At 42.1% G+C, this 15,076-nt stretch overlaps 1 protein-coding gene across 8 annotated transcripts in view; it reads left to right on the top strand.

Annotated features, from left to right (window-relative positions):
- FYN (FYN proto-oncogene, Src family tyrosine kinase) overlaps positions 1-15,076 on the top strand; it is a 139,029-nt gene that overhangs the window by 111,875 nt on the left and 12,078 nt on the right. For 6 of the 8 annotated variants that reach the window (XM_064508890.1, XM_026119917.2, XM_026119919.2 and 3 more), the window contains 4 exons: positions 437-601; positions 5,454-5,633; positions 7,546-7,622; positions 7,726-7,879. In XM_064508890.1, the coding sequence (XP_064364960.1) occupies positions 437-601; positions 5,454-5,633; positions 7,546-7,622; positions 7,726-7,879 (576 nt within the window). Of the gene's footprint in view, positions 1-436; positions 602-1,079; positions 1,236-5,453; positions 5,634-7,545; positions 7,623-7,725; positions 7,880-15,076 lie in introns of all 8 variants that reach the window. The other 2 variants (XM_026119920.2, XM_026119921.2) reach the window with 2 other exon arrangements.

Raw genomic sequence — 15,076 nt, 5'->3', positions numbered from 1 at the left:
AGTCTGCCAAATTTTTGTTGGTATGATTTTCAGAAAAACTGAATCTTCACTGTGGTACTTTGACTCAGTTTAGAAGCATTCCAGTTCATAGATTACTGATGATTTTTGAGAAGTTATACTGTACTATACTATACCAGTTACCTAGGAAGTCGCCTTAAAGCAGCACTGTGGGAGAAGGGAAATCCTGAGTCCACATGAGAAACCATTGATGGTCACCTTCAGTTTAAGGCTGTGGAAGCAGAAACTAAAATATTTCCTGTTCTGTCTCAAATGAATATGTTTCAGTGTTCAACTTCTAATCTTCCAGGATGCTTTGTGGTATGCAACTAACAGCTGTTGTGAGTAACATTGTTTTTATGCTTACTGTTTTTGTTTCATGTCACGCTTTTTTTTCTTTCCTCTCCTTTGCTGTTGGCTCCACTTCTGGCTCCATCAGAGAGAGCTGCAGGTCTTTGCTGCCGCTTAGTAGTCCCCTGTCATAAAGGAATGCCAAGGCTTACTGATCTGTCTGTCAAAACCAAAGATGTCTGGGAAATTCCACGAGAATCCCTACAGTTGATCAAGAGACTGGGAAATGGGCAGTTTGGGGAAGTATGGATGGGTATGGAGCAAAATAATTATTCTAAAATAGCTCTCTGTGTGGGGATTACAAGATGGAAGGTGAAAGTGTAGGACATTCTGACCCCCCCCCCCAAAAAAAAAAAGGTGCAAAGCTCAAATTATTAGGAAAAACACCTTGGGAATCATGTCTCTGACTTTGAAATTCTTTCATCTTCAACTTTCACAGTAATTGATGGCAAAGGAAAATTGAAATTTCATGTTCCTTTGGAAGGTTTCAATTTTGACAAATTACTACAGTCTTAATAATAAATCAAGGCACACATAGTAGTCTGTTAAATATATCAAGGAGCCCTTTCCTGCAAGCTATCAAAAAAGTTCCTCCCAGCAGTATCCAAAAATCAGTGTTTGCAAGTGAACATTAATGCGACACTGAAAGACAAGTCACCTTCCATCTTTGTCAATGCATGCATTATTTTGGATTATAAGTGTGTTTTTTTTATTAATTTCCTCTCCTATAGAGAAAGCTGATGGTTTGTGTTTTAACTTAACTGTGATTGCTACGAATAATACCCCACAAACTGTTGGATTGGCTAAAGATGCATGGGAAGTTGCACGTGATTCATTATTTCTGGAACAGAAGCTTGGTCAGGGCTGTTTCGCTGAAGTGTGGCGTGGTAAGGCAGAGAATATATTTTGCTTTGGATGGATCTTTTAAGGCCCTCTTGACATAAATAAACATTTCAAATAGACATCTGAAAGCTAGAAGATCAGAACAGTATGAAATGTTAGTCTATATCGCCTAATGCAGTCAGAGCTAAATACAGTAGTCTGTGTGGAAACTTCATTTCATTTGCACCCACCAGTACGAGGGGCTAGTCCTTTAAACTTCATTAATTGGAATGGGTTTATTTAGGTGACTACACAATAGTGAAATACTAAAATAGGAGTGATACTAATCTCATAAAGCAGAGTGGCTAACCAGAAATTAATGTTGAGCAGATGTTTTTCTTTCCTCGTGTGTGTTAGCATTGATGGGGTCAGACCCTGAAAATGCTTCCATCCCCTCCCCCAGTTTAAAAAATGATGGCAGGTATCAGCAAGCTGATATTGTCAAGCTAGCTTTCCCATGCATCCACATCATAAATTCTGTTTTGTTATTTGTGTATGTGGCAAAACCCTATAACTTGATACAGAGACCAGGGACAACAGAGTCAAGACTTGCCCAGCCCAGCTGAACCCACTCCTTGAAGTCCAGAAATACTGACAGTTTCCAAATCCACTGACATTGTTTTCTGCACACTCGCCTGATTTTCTTACTACTCCCTTCTGCATGAGCCTCCTTCTTTAAATGACTGTAAAACAATAGCAATTAAAAGATACATAAATCTTAGTATAGTCTTAGCACTGAAACACAATGCACTGGTCATTTAATGAGAGTTAGACTCATTTTTTACACCAAATTACGTTCTATATAGCCTCTTTAAAATGACTGATTAAAAAAAAAAAAACACTATATGTAGTTTCTTCACTTGAGGGTCATTTGGTGGACCGATTTGGTAATTCTTTTTGCTGCAGTGACACAAAAGAATGTAAAAGCAAAATAACCAGTGGGCTGTGCAGGGTTCTTGCAGCTATTTTCCATTGCAAGGCTACAGCAAGGAACATACCTGCAAGTCTATGACGTTTATAGAATGCAGTTGGCCTGTTGCAAAGAAAACTGCCTATGTTCTCTATTAGTGTCCCAAGATAACTGCAGTTTCACCATCTTGTTCTCCATCTTGAATGCATGTGAGAGATTCAAGCTGATGTGAATTCTTGGTGGTCAGCTTTGTGTGCCACGGATCTTAAACTGTTACAATAAGCTAAATTAGCAAATGAAATTCAAAAAAATCTCAACTGTGAGAAATAAAGTACCAAATATCTGTTAGAAATATAATAAGATATTATTACAGTTGTTGCATTATTTTCTTAAAGTAATATGTAATAAAAATATTTTAGCAGTCATGAAGCATTACCAAATTAGAATAGATAATACATTAAAATGAATAAAAAATGCATCAAGTAATAGCTAACTACCAACAGGAGTTCAGAAGGAGGTCTCTTAATGAAGGTTAACTAGTTTTTCAATGACAGATTAAAATACTAAAGCACAACAAGAAAATTTTACAATTTAAACTGCAATTTGGGTGAGAAGGTGAAATAACCTTTGCACTTGATTTTCCTTTTTTAACTGGAGAAATTCACAGAAGTGTTTTTAAAAAGTAGAATTAGCAAAAACATTTCACAGTAATAGAATGAGTCTTGGGATTTTTATTATGGCCAAACAGATAGATAATACACAATTAATCTGATTAACACACCAAGTAAAATCCTAGTTAATTAATGGCAGTGAGAAAAGCCCTGGTGTCTGTGAGACTAGGGTTTCATTCTAGGTTTATATAATTTGTGGTAATTTTGCAAAGTGACTGTGCCTGAAGGTACTCTGTGGCTCTGCTTCTCAGTGGCCCCATATGAAACATACTCTCTTTTACCCATTAGAGAAGGCTTTGGTCAGTCTGCTTAAAATCAGAAAGTGAAGTTGTATCCTTCCTGGCTTACACATTAGTACCACTGAAGTGAAGTCTTGTTTCAGCTCTGATTTGAAGGACTGAGTGGACTAAGAGCTGAAGAGTCTGCCTCAGGTACCCTGAGCTAGCAGTAGTAGTAGCTCAGGACATTATTCCACCACCGAGAGAGGTCACAGCACCTGGCACTGAGCTGGCAGAAGAAAGACAAGGCTTAGTGGAAACCAAAATTGTACAGCCCACTTTTAGTTAACATGTTTCTCAGGCCATCCTGAAACAACATAGGGTGTTGCTGCATGGATTGCCCTGGAAGTGAAGGACAACATACCCAGTGGCTCCCAGCCACTTCTCCTCTATCCTTGACTAGGCAAGATGGCAGCTGGGAATTGACTTTTCACACAAAAGCAACCCAATTCGGTTGTGCTCTGGCAGGTTGCAAAAAGCTCATGATCAAGTTATTTTGGCTTAGCCAGTTCCTGCACAACAGCTGAACAGTGGTAACTGGCTCTTATTGTGCTCTTAAGAAGTTCCGAATAGCCTTATTTTACCTTACCTCTTTCATTGACATCTTCAGTTACAGAAACTAGATTTAAGTCTGAGTCTTCGTGTACTTTGTAGGCCTTCTGCAAACCTCACACTCACGTGCAGAGGAGTAAATTTCACCCAATGCAATTAATTCCTGAAGCCATTCAGGATTGTTCTCCTGCCTTATTAAATAGCAGTTCCCTATAAATAGATCATGTTCTATATGAAATCCTTGAGATCCAAGTTAAAAGAATTCCACAGCCACACTTTCACAGTCAGTGCTCTATAGAGAGCCAATGGAGAGAGTGTGGACTGCTTGTTTCTGCATTAAAAATTATTTCTTAGTTATTTTTAAAGTAACTTTTTTAAAAATAGGCATTTGCCATTGCTTCTGTTGCATTTGGCTCCCTATTACTATAGGAGTGTGGTAGTGAATTTTTCAGTAAAGATAGTCAAGAATTTTTCTGAACAACCATAGTTCTGTACATGCCCATCAACTCCAAAATGCTGTATGAAAACACACCAGTTTGAGATGGTTTCATCAGGTTTTCTGCCAGCTCACTTAGCAAACTGCAGCGGATCCTGCACTTCCAGGGTTGATGGTTTCAGTCTTCCTTACTGACTCGTGGTAGTTCAGGGGTCCCATTCGAATCTGCTTCACCCCCATGGGCGGAGGACAACTGGAAAGCACTAGGGAAGTGATATTTCCACGCATTTTCATTTTCTTTTCTTTCCCTTCCCACCCACCCTACTCCCAAGAAACCTGTTGACATAGGTAGGTGTTTATTTCTTCCTTTCCTGTCCTTTCTCTCCCTCTTGCAAATACCCAAGTGAAGCTGCACCACTTCTGGGAAGCCCTCAGTCAGTGTTGCCCAGCTCTCTCCGGGTCCTTGTGCAGGCTGTCAGGGTCCAGAGTGGGTGCCGGTGCTTCCCTGCTGCTGCCCCAGGGCTCTGCACCCCAGCACTGCCGGCCTCTGCGGCCGCCGGGCTCTCCCACTCCTGGGTTGCACCAGCCACACAGACAATCCCTCAGGAGCAGGTCTACAAGTTTCCAGTAGCAGAGCAGTATGCTCGGCCGCATTGCCCCAGAGCAGGGTATTCCAGAAAACCTGGTAAATCATGGCTGAGAAGTGATGCGACTTGTTTGTGTCCTTGCTAACTGCAAGTAAATAAAAAAGTGAAGTGGACAAGAACTACCTAATTGCAATCAGCAGCTACTGGGCTTCTGGGGGTGAGGAAGGGAGGGGAAAAGACACATTTCGTTCTGGAAACATGCCAGTGTTTCTGAAATGAAATCAGTTCAGAATTTGTTTCTTGGGGAATTTTTCGTAGAATGTTTTTTGCTCTGATTCAGAACAAAAAATGTTGAAATCGCCTGCAGACTGAAAGTTCTGCATTTAACCAGTTCTGTTATTCAAATCTGTAACTGGAGCTGTGTTGTTGTCGATAGTAATTACTTGTGACAGGGGATATATGTAAAGATTGATTTTACCGGTATGTACTTGGTCCTGCATTTCTTACTCAGAGAAGGTTTCCATGGATGTCAGTGGAAGCGTTGTCTGAGTAAGGCAAGGGAGATTGTGCCCCAATGCCAAAGGGAGTATTATTTTTCAGTAAAATAGAAAAAAGACTAAATTATGAGGGAGAGGTGGGAGCAATATAAATGATAAGGCAAAATGTGAAACCACTTTTTAAAAAAAATCGGTATTAAGTGTCCTTGCCAGTTTACTCTTCGGTTACATTAGGTGTCCATCAGAAAGGGAGCAGAAGATGTTTAACCTAACTAAATATCTGTGCTTGTAGGTACGTGGAATGGAAATACTAAAGTGGCCATCAAGACTCTGAAGCCTGGCACTATGTCTCCAGAATCATTCTTAGAAGAAGCCCAAATCATGAAGAAGCTAAAACATGACAAACTGGTCCAACTTTATGCTGTGGTATCTGAAGAACCCATCTATATTGTCACGGAGTACATGAGCAAAGGTGAAGTCAGAGCTGCTGCCCTTGAGAGCAATATTTTTTTTTTGTCAAAGCTATTTGTGGATGCAAAGGGAGGTGCAGTGTGATGCATGAACAGCGTGTGTAAGCAAGGAGAGAGGGAATAGGAAACTAAATTCACTTCTGGCTTTGGAAGAGTTATGAATTCAGCTCTGAACTGGGCCCCAAAAACTAAAATCCCCTAAATGTACACATAACAGAAAATCTGTGCCAGGTAGGGGGAGGGAAAATTTGGTACAGCTTCAGTGTTTCCAACTTTATCAGCATCTAAACTTCCCTTACAACTGGAGATTTGCATTTTCTAGGTTTGAATCATATTACATAATACTTTCTGAGATCCTAACTTTTCCTGCACTGGCATCTTCTTTCAATATTTACTTCTCAGCATAAGATTTTGCTTTCAAAAGCAAGTCTGACTTCTAAAGCATACACCTCACTCTCAGATCACAGCTTAATTTTAAGTCTGCCCCATTTATCATTTTAATAAATGATTTGCACACATGGTTCTTTTCTCTTTCCCCTTGCCTTGCCTTGCCTTGCCTTGCCTTGCCTTAATTTCCCTTCCATTCATTTCCTTTCTCCCTTCTCCCTTCTCTCTTCTCTTTTTCTTTAAGCTACTTAACTGGTTACGATGTAGTAAAATGAGAAAAGGAAGACTTTTAGCTCCATCAGATCTCCAGCAGGGGTGCTGAGAGTAGAGCAAAAAATCTGCTTGTTTTGGAAAAGCAAATGAACCAAATAGGAAACATAAGCTCTCACAGCATAGTTTCATTGTACATTGGAGAATACACTCTAAAATCCTGAGTACATTTTTTCAGTCTATTTGGAGTTGATTTTTATTTTCCTGGCAGGTGCCTGCCCACCTCCTCCTCAGAGGCATCCAAGCACTGACTAACTCACACTTTAATCATATGTCTAAGTGTCAAGCATGTGCTTTTTCCCCTTAAAAAAAGACTTCTCAAAATCTTTCTGAAACACATGGTTTATTTTGGCTTAGTTTACTGGTTTTTACTGTACCATTTTGTATCTTTGACTATGAGCTTGAGGCTGAGGATTTATCAAGAGAAAAATGCCTAATCATCTGTCTTTTCCTCTTATTTATTAAAATATTTGACTGACCTTATTTAAAGGGGACTGCTCCACTTCTCTGTTTAAATACACACTAAGTATGAGGTTGGGAAGGGAACTATAGCATCCTAAGCTTTTTTAAAAACTCCAGGGAACCTCCTTGCTTTCCCTTATACAGGGAGGCTGTGTGCATACTGCTTTTGCTAAAACCACTTCTGTCAGATCTCCACTTTGTCTTCTTCAATTTTGCATAGTGGTCTTCTAAAACTAATGCTTCACACTGTGATTAGTTGCATGTTACCTAAAGATGAATAGCTATTAATTTCTACCTCCTAAGGAAAATTAGTCTTTATTAATGCTAACCCCTTTGGGCTTATTGGGTTGCAGGCTGACCTTTTCTTTGGAGTAGGTTGAGCTGGGATCTGACTTTTTCCATAACTTGTGTGGCTTGGAACCGAGCTGATGCTTTTCAGCTAGCTGATGCCTTTAGAGAGCAGCACTATGTACTTTAAAAGAGCACTGGCGCACATAGAGTAAGTTCAGAAAGATCAGCTTTCTTAGTAATAGTCAGGAAAATTAAAAACAACTTTGTTTCTTTTCCCTGCAACTTTCTTTGAACGAGTGACATACTCTTCTGCAAGCCAACCTTAAAGCAGAGGGAAACAATATATAATAGGAGAATTTGAAAATATTGCTCTTTCTTTGAAGCTGTTCACTTGAACTCAAAACATTTCTGTCTTTAATATTGCATATAAGGCTGCATATACATCCTGATGAATAGTCATTATTTCCCTAACGTTTCTCTGTTCTTTTAACTTTGCATTTACAGGGAGTTTGCTAGATTTCTTAAAAGATGGAGAAGGAAGAGCTTTGAAGTTACCGAATTTAGTGGACATGGCAGCCCAGGTCTGTTTTCAGAGTATTGAGCATTTAGGTATATGTGTTTCATAGCCCATTTATGTACAAGTTTGTTTTAAAATGCACTGATTGTGTTTCATGCTTCTAACAGGTGGCTGCAGGAATGGCTTACATTGAGCGAATGAATTACATACACAGAGATCTGCGATCTGCAAACATTCTCGTGGGGAATGGCCTAATATGCAAGATTGCTGATTTTGGATTAGCAAGACTGATTGAAGACAATGAATATACAGCAAGACAAGGTAAGTACTGCAGGAGGCATAGCATGGAGTGTCATTTTTCTTATGAGGAAGAGTGGAAAATTGTTTTGAAAAAATCTCTTTCTCTCATATGCTTTGGAGTTGCCTTCAGTAAATCCTGAACTCATATTTAACTGCTAGCCCAGAACTTTACTGGTCAATGCACATCCTAAAGAGAAGGCTTTATTTGGTTGTCTTTGTTTCATTTTGGTCAGTTGTTAAAGGAAATATGATGACTTTGAGCCCAGGTGGGTTAAGTGACACTAAAGACAAGATCCTTATGGTGCCATAACAACAACAACACTTTACTTACCACCTTAGAAACCTGAACAGGGAACCCAAAAAAGTCGATGCCACTATAAGCTATTTATTTGTTAGTGTGTCTTCTAATTTTTACTAAACTGCTGTGCTACCCTGACTTCTTTTTTTTTCAAACTGGTCAAAACAATCTATTCAAGATTTCTGCTTTTATGCAATAGAGCTGTCTCTCTGAGAACAGTATTTTCTTTGGGAACTTAAAAAGTTACTGTAATAGCAAAGCCATTTGCCAGTGCCACACAGACTGCTGGGCACAGCCAACCACTGATATGCTATAAAAATATATCAAAGAGTATTAGAGCTTTTTTTAAAAGCATTTGTTTGTTCAGATTGAGCCATGACACAAGCTCTTTGTAGTTAGTCGTTCTTTACAAGTCATGCTTAGTTGTCAGATGTTGATCCAAGTCTGCAAAGCTACAGTTTTGTTCTCTCTCTGTTGGCAGTACTTTGGTAGTGCTTGCTCAATGTGTGTCGGTAAATACCACTCCGTCCCTTTTCAGTGCCAAAGCCAGCGAATATCTTATTAAACCATGTTGTATGTCATCAGAAGGTGAGGTCAGTTCAGTACTCCCTAACCCACATTTACTCCTTCCTATTACAAGCTTTTTCTCTTAACCAAAAGTCCCTGTTTTAGCATGGATTTTGTCATTAATTCTTAGGAAAGAGCTAACCTCTTTCTGTAACTTTCAAGTGTTGACAGAATGAGCCAGAGAGTTTCCAGAATGCCTTATATTTCCCTGGGAGCAGAAGCTCTCATGCCACTTGCACGACTCTTAATTGCTGTCAGCAGTACCTAGTCACAAAGATGTGGAACGCAGGCTACATCCATGCTAACAGTCACTACTGTGTGTTCAGACAGGAAGTCCTGATTATTTTGTGGGGCTCTTAAAGAACCTGTGATAGATACTAATGCGGAGAGTTAACTGATATTGATTTGAGCCTGAGGGTGGGAATTGTTCCTTGCTTGCAAAAACAGTCTTGTGTCATTGCTCTCCAGAGCAATAACAGTGTGCAAGCTCCGGTAGACAGAAAGCTGCTTGCTTTGCCCTCTCTTTTGTGAAACAAGAAGAGTTTTACATGAAAAAAGGCAGCCAGATCCAGTCTGTAGAATGGCTTTGAAACAGTGTTCTATATTATCTCCATTTTTGTCTGTTTTACTGCCATGTTTCTCATTCCCTTTGGAAACCATTCAGTGTATAGTTTGACATGACTAATTATTTGTTTTAAAAGACAAGTATGTAACCTATTCCTGCCTATATCTCTTCAAGCTCGTGATCCTTAGGAAATCCTTTGATGCTCTGTTTGCTTCCTGGTTAAAATCTCTCAGAATAGTTTTGCTCTCTTTACATGTTAGAAATCCTTGAAACCCGGCCTGGTTGATGTTGTGGAGAAGCTTAGTTTTTATAAGACAATAAAAATTACTGGGTTTTGGATGGGAAAACCTTGAGCTGCAAAAATGTGGAATGCCGGGACTGGCAGGGGAGAGGGAGCATAGACATGTATATCCCCCACCCCTCTTCCAATGTGGAAATTGGCTGTATTGTGGAAAAAGAGCCTGGTTGGGGAAGGAGGAGTGGTTTGGCCTTGAACTTGCATGGCTGTTGGTAGGAGACCTGAATCCTGTTTTCTCCAGTGTGATCTGATTGTGCAAGTTTGGAGAAGTCACCCTTCTTTTCTGTAGTGCAAGGGGATGAGTAATACATCTTCCCCTAACTGAGGTTAGACTGAAGTCCTTCAGGGCTAGAGGATGCCTTAAAGCAGAGGCCCAAGAGTTGTCATTATGAACATCTCTAGTGGCATCATTCTGTCCATGGGCTGATAGACAGGTTTTGTAGAAAGATTTTCCTACTTTTACTAATGTGTTTTTGACTCTTTCTTAATCTGTTGCTTGTTTTGTTTTGTTTTTCTTTAAACCAAAAAGCATATTCTCACTTTACATTTCATTGCATTTAGCCTGGCTTTCAGCTGGACACCCTAGTTAGTACCTTCAACTTACTGAGGAAGAAAAATGGCTCCTATTATTCCACTTTCTTTAGTGGAATAGAATCTTTCTTTAAGTGGAATTCAATCCCGTTTTGTTTTGTTTAGCCTCAGTTTTGAGCATTGCTTGGTGGAGACCACAGTATCAGAAGGAAACGGTTGCCTCTGCTTGTTTCCCATGACCTATTACTTCAGCCTCCGAGGGGATGCATCTGGGGATTGCTCTGTTTATCTAGCTGACTACTGCCTCGGTGGGAATTTTGACACAGGAATAGAGCCTGGCTAGCAGAGGGAAGGGGGGCGGGGAGCGCTGCCTCCCCGCAGCTCCTCAGGGAGCAGAGAAATGTTCTGCCATACCAAATGTGAAGTTTAAAGCCTTGGGTCGCTCTCTCTTCCACAGTCCTCCGTCTCACAACTGAAGCAGGTTGGTACGGAGCTTGTTGTTGGAGCAGAGAAGAGGTGGTTTTCTCCAGCCTTGCTCCATCTCCTGCTCCCTTCCCCCACTGTCACTTCTGCCTCCATTTAACTATTTTGAAAGGAAACAGATGGGGATGCTTTGAGCCCCAGTGGGTTAGAGTGCAGGATTCCTGAACCTGTACGGGTATTACTCAGGCCGGTGGTAACATTTTACTGACCAGTTTATTTTCTTTTTGGTTTAAACAAAGGAGGCCTGACTGCTCCTGATTTATGAGAGGTAAATAAAAAGCGGTTCGTTGTCTGCACTGCCATTTCTCAGCAATTGTCAGGAAGGAAAGAGATGGTCACACCACTAATGATTTAAAGTGTGTGACTAGCAGCTATATACTGCCATTAAATAATACCAAAAAAAAGTTCTTGGCTTGTAATGAGCATTTGGCTCTTCTAGTTTTAGAGGAAGTGAGTAATCAAAGGCGAAAAACATGCCTACTAAAATGACACCCATTTTAAAGGCTACAGTGGTGGGCTGTATTGCAGCCTGCCCCATCGGGGCTCGGGTCTTTTGATAGTTGCTGTTGTATCATCTTTTCCCCTTGCACAGCGTCGGGCATCAGTCTTGTCACCTTCCATCAGTGAGGATGCTTGTGTCCACCTCGTAAGGCAAGCCTTAAAATTCCTGCTCTTCTCCAGAGCAGAGAGAAGCTTCCCGTCACCTCCGACACAAGATTTCCCATGTAGTTCTGTTACCCTTATGCTGATCTGGTTCAGAGCTATGCCATATTTTGGCCAAGCCCATGGCTTTTTTGCAGAGAGTGCTGAGTGCTCCGCAGAGTTGCTGGGGAAGAGTTGTTACTATTCTAAGCAGTAGCAGCTGATACGAATTTAAAATTGCATTTACAAAAAAAAGAGCAGAGTTTTTTTCCAGGCTGTGTTTCTGCTGCGTACACTAGCAGCACTTGCAGTAACACTACTCCAGCACACATGAAACAATAAGGATCTTTCTGATGCTTTCCAGACAAGTCAGAGCTATTTCGGGAGCTCTGGTACGTGTTTGTAAACTTTCAGATCATTTTTGCCTCCTTAACAGTTAGAATTATCTCCTTCCTGCCCTGCTCAAAACCAAGTGATGCTTCTTATTTTTTTTTCTTAGAAATGAGTGGGGATTTTTTTCTTCTTCCGCCACACGCTTGCCAGTCCTTTCGTAGAGACTTGGCTGCCAGTTCAGCAGCTAATCAGATCTCTCTTGTTTGCGACAGACAGTGCTGCAGGCTGTAGTGTCCGGGGCTTTGTCCTTGCTCTTTGCCTGCCGTTCCCAGGGCCTGCAGCAGAGCGGACAGGCCGAACAACTCTTATTTCTCAACAGCAAGCCTCTGGGGTCCTGGATCGCTGATACGCTCCTGCGGCGATGCCATCTGCTCTGCAAAAAGGGAGTGTGACCAGGTCAAGAGGAAGCGCAAGGGGGAGAGGGGCTGTGTTCAGACCTGCCGTTCCGCCTCTCGTTTCCCTGCTTCCTGGGGTGGGAGCAGCCTGCCGAGCCTGGTCCTGATTTCTGATGTTTTGCCAGGCTTGTAATTTCATGTGAGTTCTCACAACACAAAAAAATGTAGTTGCGCAGTCCCTCCCACACAGCACTCATCATCACCTACCACGACTGACTCATTTCCTGTTACAAGCCTGCTTCAGCGTTTAGTTTCTACCTTTTGCAGCTTTCCTTTCTCAACCCCAGCAATTTGGTGCTGGGCTACATTCTCCAGCCACTGACCCGAGAGCTCCCATGGTTTGTGGGTGTTAGGGCTTGGGGTGTTCAGCTGGGATTGGTTTGGTGCAAGAGGTAGCAACTTTGTAGCATTTCCTGAAATGGTATCATTAGCAAGCCGGCAGCAGCTTTAGGGCATGGATTTCAGAGGTTTCTGCTCGGTAGAGATTTAGATTTGAAAAACAAAGCTCTAAGGGATTTTCCATAGCATCCAAAGAATTCATGCAGAGTTGTACATGAAGGTCACTCACTTATCCCAGCCCCCTCTGCTCTGGTTGCATCGCGCAACCTGTTTGGAGCCAAGGAAGAATTAGAGCAGAGGCACTGATTGATTTTCCCAGAGAAATCCTCTTGGGAGATAACCCGTGTGAATGTCTGGGCAGAGCAGGGCAGAGATCCCAGGGCTAAATGTGACTAAAATCCTCAGAGGTAGGCCTGCAGCCCCAGCAATAAATCATATGAGAAGCTTTGGCTTATTGTTTTATGGTTCCAAGCAGTGAAGAAACCCCAAAAAGGCTTTTCCCATGTTGAAGTGTTTTTAAAAAGGGGCAGGGATAAAAGCCATAGATTAAGACCTCACTTTTGGGCAAAGACAGGCTATCCTGACCTAATGAATTTAGAGTGTGTTCGGTTTATAGGCATCGAGTACTGACCTGCCAGTTTGTAATAAAATTGATTCAGCCGTTCGAGCGAAAAAAGAGACAAATCCCCCTCGATGTAAAATATGCCTTGAAAGTAGGAGATAGGCTGCTTCATCAGGTGGAGCAATTTGGTTTATCAGATTTATTAACAAGTTTGCCAGTAATACAAATTTTATCTGGCGACCTGATGCTGTAATTTGTTTTCAGCACAAATTCAGCTGGTTTAATAAGCTGCTGAGACCTGGACAGAGAGAGGGGTTGTAGTTTTTAATCAGTGCATTGGGAACAGAGTGAATGCCGAGACTGCCTGTCGATCAGAAGCCAGGCTGAGCAACTAGAACAGCATCTGGCCTGTGTGAGTGCTTTGTACAGCAGTAGCGGTCAGGAGGCTTTGGAGTGGTGCCTGTGTCCCCAGTACCAGACATTAGATGGGAGGCAGCACCTTGGAGGGGATCCACTTTAGTCACCGCAAGGTGTTGCTGTGATGAACTCCTACATGCACGCATACACACACATTGGTGTTGTTCACGCTGTAGCAGTGGTGCTGACACCTGTTTGAGCTCCTCTGGAAGCACACACAGCTTCTGATGGTGCTCAAAAAGTGCTTCTCACCCTTGTTGCTTATCCTTATTTCCAGCGAGCTACATGCCATATCTCCATTACAGCTGTGCATGCATTGTACCTACAGCTGTGCAGGTGGCTGGCTTGGTGCATCCTCACTGGTCTCTGCTCTCCCCCTACTGATTGCTCTGCCATGTGAGGGCATTGGCTCTCTTGGACCATCTAGCTTCCAGCATGCATTGTGGGCCCTGAAAACCATGAGGCAGAACTCTTCTAGTGGCCTTTCTGCCAGCCTCCCCTTCCTTTCCTCCTCTTTCAAACCAAACTTCAGGAAACACTGCAAAAAATGAACACATGACTGTTGTATTAGTTGTTTTAGACAGAGAATCACCTGTAGCAGAGGCAATATAAAAATGTAATCGGTAGTCATGCTGTCATCAGAAACTCCATGGCGTGGGCTGTTTGTCTTTTCCAGCAGCACTCATCGTGTCCCATGGGATTGGTACTGCTCTAGCTCTCAGAAAAACGGATGTGCTGGAATTGTCCCCTCTTCCTGCCTACTTACCTTGCTTCTCATCTTCCTATGGTCCCTCAGCACACCACATATTCATCTCCCAGTGCCACACTGGCAGTAGATGAAAAAGGTAAAATTAGTGGGGGAGTTGGTCAGAAAGGAGTTTGAAGAGATTTCTGTCCTCCAAAGATGAGCTCTAAGTGATTGCTACCTTTGGATCTGATTATGAAGCCCAAGGGAATTAGACCAGCACTGGTTCAGCTTCTCAGAGAAACACAGGTGATGATTGATTGAAAAACTTGTTGGATAAAACACGTGCAACAAATGAACACACAAAGTCTCATGCTTGGCCATCTCACACACCACCAGCCAAAGTCCAGGTCTTCAGGCTGATAGCCAGCCTAGGGCTATTGCTGCAGCTGGCATGGTATTTGTGTACTATCTCAGCTGCACATATGAGAGAACAGAGGGACATTAGTCCTCATATTCATAACACGCCTGCCATGAACCACAGGCCTAGGGAACGTGACCCACAGATAATGTGCAGCTTGCACTTTTTCCAGGGATTGGCACAGGGTTTGTTGCCCCAGGCCTTGCCAGTGGTTGGGAGAGCGAATTGCCAAAACCCCACAGCTGCTGGTGTTGCTGAAGCCAGGCAAAGCTCCAGGATGGGAGCTCTCACCATGGCAGGCTGCTGCAGAGCTCTTGGGCGTCACAGCAAAGGTAGACTTTAAGAGAAGATGAAGCCTTGCCAACTTTGAGTGCGGTAAACTAAGATTGGTCTCATGAACAAGTAGCGTAGGTAAGGGAAATTGAGGCCAACCTGAGCACCTGAATTTTAGCTCCTGCCTGCCTTCCTATCGACTAATTTAAATATAGAGCAGGCTGACTTTTTTGAAAGTGCATAGACATCCACAAATCCTTCAGCATCTTTGCAGATCTAACCATTGATAGGCTGATGCTTAACTAGACTTAAGTTCCTGACTTCAGGCATTAGGGATTTGACATTCGTC

This window comes from Dromaius novaehollandiae, chromosome 3, assembly GCF_036370855.1.
Source record: "Dromaius novaehollandiae isolate bDroNov1 chromosome 3, bDroNov1.hap1, whole genome shotgun sequence".
Lineage (NCBI taxonomy): Eukaryota > Metazoa > Chordata > Aves > Casuariiformes > Dromaiidae > Dromaius > Dromaius novaehollandiae.
This window is presented reverse-complemented; position numbering and strand designations above follow the sequence as displayed.